General features: G+C 57.8%; 2 protein-coding genes across 2 annotated transcripts in view; both read left to right on the plus strand.

Annotated features, from left to right (window-relative positions):
- Nucleotides 1–892: 892 nt before the first annotated feature.
- On the plus strand, nt 893–3,295 carry SLC18A3 (solute carrier family 18 member A3). Its single transcript, XM_032266812.1, has one exon. The coding sequence runs from the start codon at nt 1,324–1,326 to the stop codon at nt 2,920–2,922; it is 1,599 nt and encodes a 532-aa protein (XP_032122703.1). The 5' UTR covers nt 893–1,323; the 3' UTR covers nt 2,923–3,295.
- A 1,524-nt stretch (nt 3,296–4,819) lies between these two features.
- CHAT (choline O-acetyltransferase) overlaps nt 4,820–13,403 on the plus strand; it is a 54,246-nt gene continuing 45,662 nt past the window's right edge. The window contains exons 1-4 of the mRNA XM_032266811.1: nt 4,820–5,063; nt 7,699–7,802; nt 11,132–11,323; nt 11,894–12,012. Of these exons, the coding sequence (XP_032122702.1) occupies nt 7,737–7,802; nt 11,132–11,323; nt 11,894–12,012 (377 nt within the window). The 5' untranslated portion in view covers nt 4,820–5,063; nt 7,699–7,736. The remainder of the gene's footprint in view (nt 5,064–7,698; nt 7,803–11,131; nt 11,324–11,893; nt 12,013–13,403) is intronic.

Genomic DNA, 13,403 nt, shown 5'->3' on the forward strand with positions numbered 1-13,403 from the left:
TAAGGGAGTGTGTAGAACAGGAGGCGGAGGCTCACAAGAGCCGAGGGAGGGCTTGGTACGGTGCGAAGAGTGCCTGGGAGGAGTTACAGTGGGGAGGGGGTGCAGCAGTGGAGAGGGAAGAGGCGGAGCTGGGGGACCTGACCGCTAAAGCGGAAAAGGGGAGTCCAGGCAGCGGGAGTGTTGGGGGAGCGGCGAGGTAACTTCTCCCCTCAGTCCCCACGAGCTCCCGGCCGGGATTCGCTGCGGACAAATTCTGCGGAGGGGCCGGTGGGTCAGAGACAGCCGGCTGTTGCTGAGCGTTCCCGCCCTCTCCTGGTGGGTGTGTGTGTGCAAGGGGCCAGGGGGCGGAGTCGGAGAAAGGGTTGAGGGTGTCCATGTCCAGCGCTCCTCCAGACGCGGCTCCACAATCCAGCTGCGAGAACAGATGGACGCAGCGGTGGCTCACCTCGGGGGCTTCCTGCCCGCTCTGCGCCGAGGTCCAGGCTGAAGCGCAGATCTCAAGCCTCTGGCTCCCCCCTCTCCCGAGGGGCCGCGGGGAAGCTGCTGCCGCGCCCCCCTTTCCAGTAGGAAAAGAGCGGGCGCTGACCCGGTGGGTCCTAGAACCGTGGGCAGGGGTCGGGCAGGGGGCGGGCAGAGAGCCGGCACCCGGCACGGAGCACCCATCCCAAGGGCTAGTTCAGGACTTCCACACGGAGACCCCTTCTGGGCCTCCAGCCCTGGCGCATCTGAGGAGCGGACCCCTGCCCGACCACGCCCCGCCCCCGGCCTCCGCCCCGCCGACGTCGCATTAGCATAGGCAACGCAAGTGGCCGGGGCACACTCGGGGGCTGGGACTCGCCGCGTCACAGCCCCGAGTGGAAGAGGAAAAAAAAAAAGAGGAGGCGGCGGAGGAGGCAAGAGCCTACGCAAGGGGAGGGGAGCTCGGCGGCGGGGCTAGCGGGCGGGCTGGCAGGCGGCAGCAGCATGCCCCTCGGCCAGCGCAGGCGGCCTCTCAGCGCGGAGGGGGCTGCACCGGGCGCGCCCCGGGCGCAGTGCGCCCAGTCTCCGGCCCCGGCCCCTTGGCGTGCCCGCCTCCCCGGCCGCCCCTGAACCCAGCAGCCGTGGGTCCCGGGATCCGCTAACAGCAGCGGCAGCGCCTCGCCAGACGGAATCCTTTCCTTTCCCAGGACGCTGGGCCATAAGTCCCGCGGCCTCCTGAGGTACAGGGTGGTCTGCTCGGCGAGGACCGCGCTCCCCGAAGTCCTGTGCCCTCGTCTCTGCACTGCGGGACGCCCGCGCTCGGCCCTAGCGGAGGCGTCCTCTGAAGAGCATCTGGGTGGGGGCATGGAACCCGCGGCACCGGCGGGCCAGGCCCGGGCGGCTGCCACCAAGCTGTCGGAGGCGGTGGGCGCGGCGTTGCAGGAGCCCCGGCGGCAGCGGCGCCTGGTGCTGGTTATCGTGTGCGTGGCGCTGTTACTGGACAACATGCTGTACATGGTCATCGTGCCCATCGTGCCCGACTACATCGCCCACATGCGCGGGGGCGGCGAGGGCCCCACCCCGACCCCTGCGGTGTGGGAGCCCACCCTGCTGCTGCCAACTCCTGCCAATGCCAGTGCCTACGCAGCAAACACCTCCGCGTCCCCGACGGCTGCGTGGCCAGCCGGCACTGCCCTTCGGCCCCGCTACCCTACGGAGAGTGAAGACGTGAAAATCGGAGTGCTGTTTGCTTCCAAGGCCATCCTACAGCTGCTGGTGAACCCCTTGAGCGGGCCCTTCATTGACCGCATGAGCTACGACGTGCCGCTGCTGATCGGCCTTGGCGTCATGTTCGCCTCCACGGTCATGTTCGCCTTCGCGGAGGACTACGCCACGCTGTTCGCCGCGCGCAGCCTGCAGGGCCTGGGCTCAGCCTTCGCGGACACGTCAGGCATTGCCATGATTGCCGACAAGTACCCCGAGGAGCCGGAGCGCAGTCGTGCGCTGGGCGTGGCGCTGGCCTTCATTAGCTTTGGAAGCCTGGTGGCGCCGCCCTTCGGGGGCATCCTCTACGAGTTCGCCGGCAAGCGCGTGCCCTTCCTGGTGCTCGCTGCAGTGTCGCTCTTTGACGCATTGTTGCTGCTGGCGGTGGCCAAGCCCTTCTCCGCGGCTGCACGGGCTCGGGCCAACCTGCCGGTGGGCACTCCCATCCACCGCCTCATGCTGGACCCCTACATTGCGGTGGTGGCCGGCGCGCTCACCACCTGTAACATTCCCCTAGCCTTCCTCGAGCCCACCATTGCCACGTGGATGAAGCACACGATGGCAGCTTCTGAGTGGGAGATGGGCATGGTCTGGCTGCCGGCCTTCGTGCCTCACGTGCTGGGCGTCTACCTCACCGTGCGCCTGGCGGCGCGCTACCCACACCTGCAGTGGCTGTACGGCGCGCTCGGTCTGGCTGTGATCGGCGCCAGCTCGTGCCTCGTGCCTGCCTGCCACTCCTTCTCGCCGCTAGTGGTATCGCTCTGCGGCCTCTGTTTTGGCATAGCCCTAGTCGACACAGCGCTGCTGCCCACGCTCGCCTTCCTGGTAGACGTGCGCCACGTCTCAGTCTACGGCAGCGTCTACGCCATCGCTGATATCTCCTATTCGGTGGCCTACGCCCTCGGGCCCATAGTGGCGGGCCACATTGTGCACTCTCTGGGCTTTGAGCAGCTCAGCCTTGGCATGGGCCTGGCCAACCTGCTCTATGCTCCCGTCTTGCTGCTGCTCCGAAACGTGGGCCTCCTGACACGCTCCCGTTCGGAGCGCGATGTGCTGCTTGATGAGCCACCGCAGGGTCTGTACGATGCGGTGCGCCTGCGTGAGCGTCCAGTGTCTGGCCAGGAGGGCGAGCCTCGCAGCCCGCCTGGCCCTTTTGACGAGTGCGAGGACGACTACAACTACTGCTACACCCGCAGCTAGCATCCCCACTCCTCCTAGTACCCACCTGTCTTGGGTCAAGGTGGCTGCTCTGCAAGCGCACTGGTCAGCTCTGGCTCAGGGCCCACCTTCCGCAGCGAGTACCCCAACCCCTCCTCATCTTTGACTTCTGCCCGAATGCCCTCCCTGTGACCCATTCCATATCCTTCTCTCTCTTGGGGCTTGGAGCACCGAGGCAAGCAAAGTCAGAGCGCTCCTTACAGAGTGAAGAGGTGCCCACCCCAGTCCCCACCTGGGGCTCCCCTGTGTAGAGCCTGCATCTGTCTGTTCTTCCTTCCGTTACTCCCAGTGCCAAACTTGGGCCACTGCACTGCGGTGTCTCTGCCCAAATCAATAAACCGTGTCTGTCCCAGGAGGCCGAGTCTCTTTACTGGTGGGTCAGTGCATGGTGGGTGAAGGGCCAATGCAAAGGGGAGGGTGAACTGGGTCTTCAAGTTCCAACCTAGGCCTGAGCCAAACTAGCACGCAGGACACTGTAGCTCTTTTTCTACCTGGAAAACGGCACAGGAAGAAAGCAAACCCAACAAAGGCTAGGCTGTCACCCACGGTCACCAAGGAGCACCACTCCCCTCAGCCCACGACAACCCCTCCTTTCCAGGCCCAGCGCAGAGCCTGGGGGTGCCACCCGGGGGAGCCTGAGGACCCGTTCCAGCTGAGCAAGCCAGGCTCCGCCTTTTGAAGACACGCCCCACACCAGCCACTGAGCTCCGCGGCCTTGAGCTGAGCTTCCTTTCAGACCGGCAACCCGCCCCGTCCAGGCTTTGAGAAAGGAGTAGGAGCCGAGCTTTCCGGCAGAGGAAGAAAAACGGCCTGCCTTTCGTGGTCCGACCTCTGGAAATGCGTGTATAAGTGATGCGTGTGTTCGCTAGAGAACTAGGCTCTGTCCTAGCAGCAGCAGGGGAGTGGTGGTTGGTGTTCTGTGTCCGGGTCAGTCCTGAGGGTCTGAGTCTTGAAGGGAGGGATGCAAGTGTGGAACCTGGTGCCAAACCCCACCGCCACCCTGTCCTGAGTGAAAGCAGCAGCCCAGGACTGTCAGGAAAGTTTCCCATCCTTAGTCCCAGCTCTGAGAGCCTCAGGCCAACGTTAACGCAATACTCCATGTCCCAGAGACTGTGGTCTGATGACAGAGGCAGAGTTTTCCCATCCTAGCGTCAAGAGGCGGCTGGTCGGGGTCGCCTGCGTGTTAGCTGCGTCTGTGGGGGTCTGCTCTGCTGTTGTGCGCATGTCTGTCTTCGGTCTGCGAGACGGGCTGTGTGTGTCTGGGCGGAGTCTGCCTTTGTCAGTCTGTCTGTGCTATTTGTGTGTGGGGGTCTCTACCTGGGGTGGGGGATGCTTTTGTCTGAAAGAAGAGTCTGCCTCTTGCCGCAGTCCTTAAGCATCCCTAGCTCTGCCACCAGGATGGTCCCAAGTCTGTAGCACCCCACCTCTCCTCTCCAACCCCAAAGTGCCAGCAGGAATGGGATGGCAACAGAAAGGGAAGTCCTGCAGTGGACATTGAACCGAGTTATTGTTTCTTATTATTATTTTGAAAGATGGTGTAGTAGGGTTTGAGACTGGCCTGGATTGGGGGACAGGCAGAGAGCAGAGACTTCCTCGGACCCAGCCATCTCCAGGACTCTGAGCAGCAGCACCTTGGCTGGCATAATGGGGTTGGGGAAGTGCGGTGACTGGGGAAGGCTGAGCTATGAGCAGGGGGCATGTGCCGGGCAGTGTTCTGTGCTCCCTTCTAAAGCCTAAATTTGTTGCCCTACCTCCTCCGGGAAGCACTCCCGGTGGATTCTGGAGGCCTGGAAATGGGATCGCTGCGCGGGGAGGGGGGAAGGAATGGGGGACTGAGGACCGAGAAGAAGAGAGAAGAAGGGGGGTGTTGGGGGCGGGAGGAAATGGGAGAGAGGGGAGGGAGGAGGAACAAGAGGAAGGAGAGAAGTGCGGCCAGCTTGCTTTCTCCAGTCGGGTGGCCGCGGGGACCCAGGCGACGTCGGAGGCTCTGCCGGGAACCCGAGCGGCAGCCCCCACCCCTGCGCTGCTTACAAGCCCCGCACCCCTTCCGGCTCACACCCCCGCCCATAGTCCTGAGCGGTGCGGTGCATCGGCGGCCGAGGCAGCAGAGCCGAGGAGAGCAGGTGAGAAGGGCTGGGCTGGGCTGGGCTGGGCTGGGCTGGGCTGGCGAGCGCGGTGCCGGGAGCGGGGCGGGGATCGAGGGCGGCTGTCAAGGGCTCTATCCAGGGACGGCACCCGGGCCGAGAGCACCCAGGACTGGCGGAGTCCGACCGAGTCCTGCGCAGCAGCGGCAGTGGCCGTCGGGGGTCAGCTAGGAAACTGCGGGATTGAGCTGCTTTGGTGCCTGGACTTGGGGAGGCTTGACCATCTGGGCTTCGGGACTCCAGGCGCATGTTCTCACTTCACTTGGCCCAGCATCTGCTAAGTGCCCAGGTCTGCGCTTTCTGTGTCCAGTCGGAGGGTCCGCGGATCCAGAATTACCGGTTCGCACCGGTCTTTCTCCAGACCTTCCCGGGAGCAGGGGGTTGGGAAGGAGGAGCAGCCGCTGGTGGCAAGTCTGAGCCAGGTCACAGATGATGACAGCCTGTGATGACTGGCCAGACTGGGGTTGGACCTTCAGGGCAGAGCAGGCAGCCCTGGAAAGTCAGGCTAGCAGGACCAGGGGTGGGAGGCACAAAACAGACAGACAAACAGACATATCCACACATACATCTTCCCGGCACCCACCCAGGAGTGATGGAGGAAGAAGAGCTGGCAGGTGGAACCTCCAGGAAACCATTCTGCCCAGCTCTGCCCTATTCTGCAAGCTCAGAGACCCTGAAGCCTGACTAGTGTCTCCCGAATCAGCGGGGCTCCCAGCCAGAGCAAGAGGAGGCATTGGCTGCATCTTTTGTAGGGCGACCAACCTGACCTTGTCCTTGTTGTCCCCTCAAAAGACTGCCATGCTCCAGTGAATCCTCACCAGGATGCCACCTCAATCACTTTGCAGTTGGGGGCAGCCCCTACAAACCCACAGCACTGGTAGGCTTGGGACCAGCCAGTCGAGAGTGCCACTGCACTGTGCCAGCAAGGGCTTTACATTCTCTGCCTAGCACTGCAAGGCAGCCCCAGGCTCCTCCATCCTTGGGCCTGGTTCATCCATCTTTCTGGACTCTCTGTTCCTGGCAACAACTCTGCAATGTGCCCATATCTGGGCCATGCTTGCCTCTGGCTAGGGGTGGTGTTGGGTGGGGAGAAGGGAGGGAAATGAGCTAAACATCAGCTTTAGACTCTTTTTATTTTTATTATGCTTTAAGTTCTAGGGCACATGTGCAGAACGTGCAGGTTTGTTACATAGGTATACATGTGCCATGGTGGTTTGCTGCACCCCATCAACTTGTCACCTACATCAGGTATTTCTCCTAATGCTGTTCCCTAGCCCCCCACGCCCCCAAAGGCCTCAGTGTGTGATGTTCCCCTCCCTGTGTCCATGTGTTCTCATTGTTCAACTCCCACTTACGAGTGAGAACATGCGGTGTTTGGTTTTCTGTTGCGTTACTTTGCTGAGAATGATGGTTTCCAGCTTCTTCCATGTCCCTGCAAAGGGCATGAACTCATTCTTTTTTATGGCTGCATAAATTAGTTCAACCATTGTGGAAGACAGTGTGGTGATTCCTCAAGGATCTAGAAACAGAAATACCATTTGGCCCAGCAATCCCATTACTGGGTATATACCCAAAGGATTATAAATCATTCTACTATAAAGACACATGAACAAGTATGTTTATTGTGACACTGTTCACAATAGCAAAGACTTGGAACCAATCCAAATGCCCATCAAAGATAGACTGGATAAAGAAAATGTGACTTTAGACTCAAGAGAGAATAGAGGGTGGGCTGGTGGAAAACATGGGTATGTGCTTGTACATAGGTTCAGAGGGATCTCAGAGTGTAGTAACTGTGACCCACAGCCTTATAATAACAGCCTTTGACCTCTTGGCCTGGCTCACTTCTACTGCAGCTTCAAAATTAATCTGCCTCTCCCCAGACTAAAGCAGGTGACCCCTAGGGGCCCTGGCTGCCCAGCCTCCCTGCATACCTCCCTGGCCAATTCCTATGGCATCTACACTGGCAGCCTGCAGACCTGAGACTACCTAGGTCACAACCCCTCCAGCAGGCCCAGAGTCCTCCCTGCCCTGGCCACAGGCCAGGCTCCCAATTAGCCCGGATACATCCTGAGCACAGGGCCTTAAAGGCCGCAGAGCTATTCATGCACGTATCCTTTCACCCACGCATGCATTCCTTTCCCTCGGCCAACTGACTGAGGGAATACACCCTACTCCACACCAGACTCCAGGCCAGGCCCCAGAGATGAAGCACTGTACACAGCAGGTATGGTCTTACCCTTGAGAAGCTAGTGGGAAAGAGTTTGATCAGCAAAGCACTTATCTATTGGGTTCCAGGCAGGAACAAAGCCAACGCTGCCAGCGACCCTTGCCAATTTGAATTGCCCTGGGGTGGTCAGCTGGCCTTGGGTGGCAACAGCCTCTCGTGAGAGCAGACCCTCACTTCTCCCATATGGGGGTCCAGAGAGAACACTGTGGTCAGCACATACAGCTGGAAGTTGAGACTGGGACCAGGCCTGCAATGAGACCCTTATACACAGCTGTAGGGCTCTGGCCTCCTCATGGGGTGGGGGTGTGGGTCCAGCGGTGGGAGGTGGAGGGTTTGTGGCAGGCCTATGTGGCCTGTTGATCCTTCCCACTTCTTGGTCCCCAGGTCTACACCTCTGCATCCCAGGACCAGGACTCACGAAGATGCCCATCCTGGAAAAGGTCCCCCATAAGATGGCAGCAAAAACTCCCAGCAGTGAGGAGGAGTCTGTGAGTGAATTTTGGAGCTCTGTCTCAATCCTACTTTCCCCACCCACTTGCCCTTGCTTCCAGAACAGTCCTGAGTGGGACCGGCCCCCAGCATTTGCCTGGCCCCAGCGCTGCCCTCTCCTGGCATGAGGCCCAGGCTATAGCCCTGCCCCCAGCTTGCTGAGGATCCCAGAAGGGCCTGGAGGAGCTGAGAGGGGTCTCAGGGTGCCAAGGGAATGCTGACAGCTAAACTTCCAAATCCCCAGACTAAGCTAGGCACTATCTTTCCATAATCCTCTCTTCATCCCAGCTTCCACTTCTGTTAGCTTTAAGCCCAGTGATTTTGCCTTAGGATGGGGCTGAATTCTTACTCCAAGCCCTGCAAGTCCGGCTCCAGCTGCTGTCACTAGTTCAGGCTTGGAGACTTAAGTGCCATGTTCTCCACTGGCCTGAGACAATGCCACCCTCCCTGGGCAGGTATCCTCCCACCCACCACAGCCAGCCTTCGGGTGACAGAGTATCACACCTGATTTCAGATTGCTGCATGTGTTTGCAGAACCACACTTGTCTTTTGCCACTCATCTCCCCCTTTCCCCCAGCCCTCATTTGAAACTCTGAACAGAATTTTCTGGCTTCTTCCCAAGAAGTTGCTCACTCCATTGTCCTGACCTCTATAGCTGACAAACATCTGTTGTCACCTCTGGTCCACTGGCATGCTCCCCCACCCACCCCATTGGGCTGTGGCTGCCTTAAGAGCAGGCTCTGTTTCTCCATCATCTCCGAGTCCAGCCCAGGACCTGACTCACATGAACTGCCCAGGAAACATGGAGTTTTGAAGTATTGACCTGAGACTCCCAGGTCCAAAGATCTTCCTTAGTACAGGGCCAGAAGTCCAAGTGAGTCTGGGGAGGAGCCCGGGGGTGGGGGGAATGGGCTGAGATGTCTGAGCTGAGATTTCCTGCTTTATTCCCTTTTACCCACTGCTGATTCCCTGTTAGCCAGGCTAAGTCGCAGCGCACTGTCAGAACCAGAAAGAATGCGGAGCAGTGTCTGGCAGAGGCTCTAGCCCTTTTGGCCAGACCACTAACTGGGCTGGGCTTTCTGTTGGTGATCACCCACCCACCCATCACAAAGATTGCCCCCCACCACAAGAGATGGAGGAACCACAGCAGCTGGCAGGGGGCCTGGACCTAGCTAGCTGGGGTTGGGCAGGGCAGCCTGGGATGCTGCCCATACTGGTCCTCACATCATTCCCCAGGGCAGGAGCAGCCCAGAGTTGGCACTGACACCCCACCCCTGCCAGAGAAGTGAATAATGCCCCTAACAACCGCATGAAACAAAATTCCCTGCCTGGGTTTTATAAGTAGGAAGGACTTATATGATACTCAGGGCATGAATCATCTTCCGAGGAACCATCTTACAGAATGTTGGTTCTAGAGGCAGGATCAGGCAGGATCAGGCAGGCGGAGGGCCGTCATTCATCCATCAGCAGCAGGGACAGAGAAGGAGGTGCTTTTAAGAGGCCCCTTCACTCCACAGCCTACGGGGAGGAAACCTTTGCTGTCTCATGGAAACTTATCACTGCACAGAGGAGAAGCCCCTGGAGGAAGGTGCCTCACTGTGCCCACCAGTGTGTCTCAGGATCTATCTTGCAGAATTCTGGTCATTAGGGTGGCACTGAATTCTGTCTCTCATCCAAAGCCACCTTTTGTCCTTCAGGTCCAGAATCTAACCTGGAGATTAGATTCTCTTGTAAAGTGAATCTAAGACATTCTCTTGTAAAGTGAATCTTAGATTCTCTGTAAAGTGAAGGACAAGAAGAGGAAAGGGGTTGGGGACAGTGGCTCACGCCTGTAATCCCAGCATTTTGGGAGGCCAAAGTAGGTGGATCGCCTGAGGTCAGGAGTTCGAGACCAGCTTGACGAACATGGAGAAACCCCATCCCTACTAAAAATACAAAATCAGCTGGGCGTGGTGGCGCATGCCTGTAATCCTAGCTACTCAGGAGGCTGATGCAGGAGAATTGCTGGAACCTAGCAGGTGGAGGTTGCAGTGAGCGGCAATTGCACCACTGCACTCCAGCCTGGGCAACAAGAACAAAACTCTGTTAAAAAAAAAAAAAAAGGAAAGGAATGGAAAAGGGAATGAAAAGGAAGGGAGAGAATGACCCAGGAGAAAGAAGCAGAATGGATATGGAAGACTGATTTTAGCTCCCAGTTCTGCCATCAGATTTTTGTGTGACCTTGGACTAGCCCCTCCACTCTCTGGGATTCAGTTTCCTCATTGGCAAATGGGAAGTCACAAAACTGAAGCCACACAGAAGCCTTCTGTGGTGAACGCTGCTGGTGAACTGGGAGGAACGGCACGCGTATAGGAGGGCGGGGTGCGGGTGGGGTTCTTCCCAGACTCTAGCCACACTTTGCGGCTTCCAAAGAGGATGGGTTTCCTCTTGGGAATTCCTCTGGAAGGATAAGACATTGAGGTCATAACATTTTAAATGTGCTTATTTGAGGCCAGTTGTTTCTCTCATTTAATTCTCTCTGTGTTCCTCTGAGGTAGGAATTGTTATTTATGTCCTCTGGATGAGGAACAGAGGTTTGGAGAGATTCGGAGAGGAAGGGCATCCACTGCACCCCACCCCTGCCCCTAACACCCACATGAAACAAAATTCCCTGCCTGGGTTTTATAAGTAGAAGGCACATATGATGCTCAGGGCATGAATCACCTTCCAAGGAACCATCTTGCAGAATTCCAATCATTAGGGCGGCACTGAATTATGTCTCTCATCCAAAACCATCTTTTATCCTTCCAAATCTCTCTGTAAGAGTGCACCCGTAGGTCCAGAGATCAATTAGATTCTGGAATCCTAGCTGGGAACAATCTCTAAATTAAGAGTGACCAGCAGCCAACAATATCAATAACAGGACTATTTCATCTTAGATCCATCCTTTATGGCTTGTAAGCACTTTCATATCTATTATCTGTTTGATCCTATGAGAAACAGGGGTTACTATGCCCGTTCTACAGAGGAAGAAACTGAGGCACAGAGGGAGGGTGACTTGCCCAAGGTTGCAGACCTGGTCAGTGGCAGGGTGGGGGTACAAACCCAGGTCTGTCTGGTGCCAATATCCTGGTCTTTTCCTCTGCACTTTATGTCTTTCTAGGGGCAGAAAACAATGAGATCAGGGACACCAAACAGGAATTTTTCTGAGCTGAGCCCTAGAAATGGACAGGCCCCAGGATAGAGAACAAGGATAGGGGCAGAACGACACAGATATTAGGGACCAACCTGGGGACAGGCGTGCGGCATACATACGAGAGGCACAATGCCTATAAACTCTGTCTTCCAGGTGCTGCCCAAGCTGCCCGTGCCCCCCTTGCAGCAAACTCTGGCCACGTACCTGCAGTGCATGCGGCACCTGGTGCCTGAGGAGCAGTTCAGGAAGAGCCAGGCTATTGTGCAGCGGTTCGGGGCCCCTGGTGGCCTCGGTGAGACCCTGCAGCAGAAACTCGTGGAGCGGCAGGAGAAGACAGCCAACTGGGTAAGAGGGGCCGACCAGGAACCCATAGAAGACGGGTGGGAGGCAGACCTAGAGACAGAGGGATTTCAGTGAGAGGCACATAGGGGACAATGACAGGGCAGAAGAAGAGACGAGGGACAGGGATGGGGACAGGAATGGGAACAGGCAGGTGGTATGGACCAGGGGACAGGAAGGGACAAGGGTGAGAAACAGACTAGGTGAGAGTTGGGAAATACGGATAGAGAAAAGGGGACAAATCGGCAATGCAAATAAGGGACAGAGATCGCATCGGGAAGCGAGAGGGTGAAAGGCAAGAAGGAGACACCCGTAAGAACAGGCAGAGGACAGCAATGTAGCACCAAACCACCATGATAGCGGCTGGGACAGAAGAAAAGAGATGGGAGGGGCAAAGGTGAAGGACAGGCCTGGTGACTGGGGAGCTCCCAGGCTCTGGCACATACCTGGGGCTCAGCGTGTGTTTGAGGAAGAAGTATATTAATGCTCTGATGAAAGGTCCTGATTTTGTCTCAGGGCTGTCCAGATGGGCCTGCTTGGGAGGGGTGTGACAGCCTTCCCTGCCCTCCCCTGCAGGTGTCTGAGTACTGGCTGAATGACATGTATCTCAACAACCGCCTGGCCCTGCCCGTCAACTCCAGCCCTGCTGTGATCTTTGCTCGGCAGCACTTCCCTGGCACTGACGACCAGCTGAGGTGAGGCCTTGGTGCTCCTAGCTCATAGCCTGGGGACCCACCCAAGGCAGGGACCCTCACCCCAGTGCCAGCAAAGAAAGGCCAAAGCTGGAGCTTCGGCTGAACTTCCTGGGGCCAAATGCCCTGAAACAGTGGACATCCGGGCCATCAGGTCAGGAGCGAGGTTAGGTGTAGCTGCACTCAAGTGACAATCACACGGTCAGCCTTAGTCTATATTTATCTTGCAGTGGACTGGACACTCATGGAGGTGATGGGTCCAAATGTCACCATGGCCTCCACCTGAGGCCCTGGGAGGAGGCGTGTGTCCCTGGACCCCGCCAGTATTTGTCCCTGGGATACACTGCCCCAGGCTCTCTGAGGGGGCCTCTGCTTCCCGCCAGAGCCTCCAGCTCTAAACAGAGGCCCCAGAAGGGTGGAAACAATTTCTCCCTGCCAGCAGCCAGAGTCTGTGCCATCTGCTGCAATTTCAGAGCTCACTGAGCCGTTGGAAGGGCCTCTGGGCCACTGATGACAATGGAGGATGGGGGCAGGGAAAAAGGGTCTCCCTGCTGGACTCTCTCAGAGTCCGGTCTTAAGACCTGAGTGAGGCAAATGCTGGGGACAGTTTAGAGGGAGGGCAGGCCAAAGTGGCCCAAGGAAAAGAGGCAGGGACCACCTCACCTCTTCACAGGGCTCAGCCTTGCCAGGAAGACTCCCCACCTCCATCTTACCGGGTGGCAATCCTCCCCTCCCATTGTAGCCGGGGTCTCCCCAGGGTAGAAGGAAGGCATGGACAGATGAATGACTTCTGAAAACAGTGGTTGCAATTTCATCTGAGGGGTTATTTTCCTCCAGGTGCAATTAAGCCAGGCCCAGAATCCCAGGATGGAGATCTCAGCTCGGTTCTTGGTGTCTTTCCCCCCCAGCACTTGATTTCCTTTTCATTAGTACAGGGGGGTGGGGGGAAGGGGACCAGATTACTGGCTTTTCCCGGGAGACAATTTTTCACAAGGCCAGGGGTCCCCCCCCGTCCAGCCCCTTCACCATCCACCCCTTCCTACCTGCTCTGTGGCCTCTCCTGGCTTCTTTCTCCCTCTCTGCTCCTCCTCCTCTTCAAGGTGATTCCAGTTCCCTCTCCTCTACCCAAGAGCTGCTCCACCCCCAGTTCTCATCAAAGAACCATTGTGAATCCAAGGCTTGTGGTGGGCTCACAGCATTGGGCTTCGGGGAGGAACCACATCTGATTAGTGCGGGAACCACATCTGATTAGTGCACACTGCATCCCGGGATCACAGAGTTTGTTGGGGGTGGGGGAGTGGGGAAGGAGGGAAGAGGAAGGAAATGGAAGGAAGATGGAAGCGGGGAAAGAAGGCAGAAGGGAGGGAGGGAGGGAGGAAGCCAGGCCCTGGGAG

Source organism: Sapajus apella, unplaced genomic scaffold, assembly GCF_009761245.1.
Source record: "Sapajus apella isolate SASKATOON/1434 unplaced genomic scaffold, GSC_monkey_1.0 scaffold161, whole genome shotgun sequence".
NCBI classification, from domain to species: Eukaryota; Metazoa; Chordata; class Mammalia; order Primates; family Cebidae; genus Sapajus; species Sapajus apella.

Excerpts from the sequence above, each read along its gene's own strand:
- SLC18A3 (XM_032266812.1), top strand. The coding sequence starts at position 1,324 with ATGGAACCCGCGGCACCGGCGGGCCAGGCCCGGGCGGCTGCCACCAAG.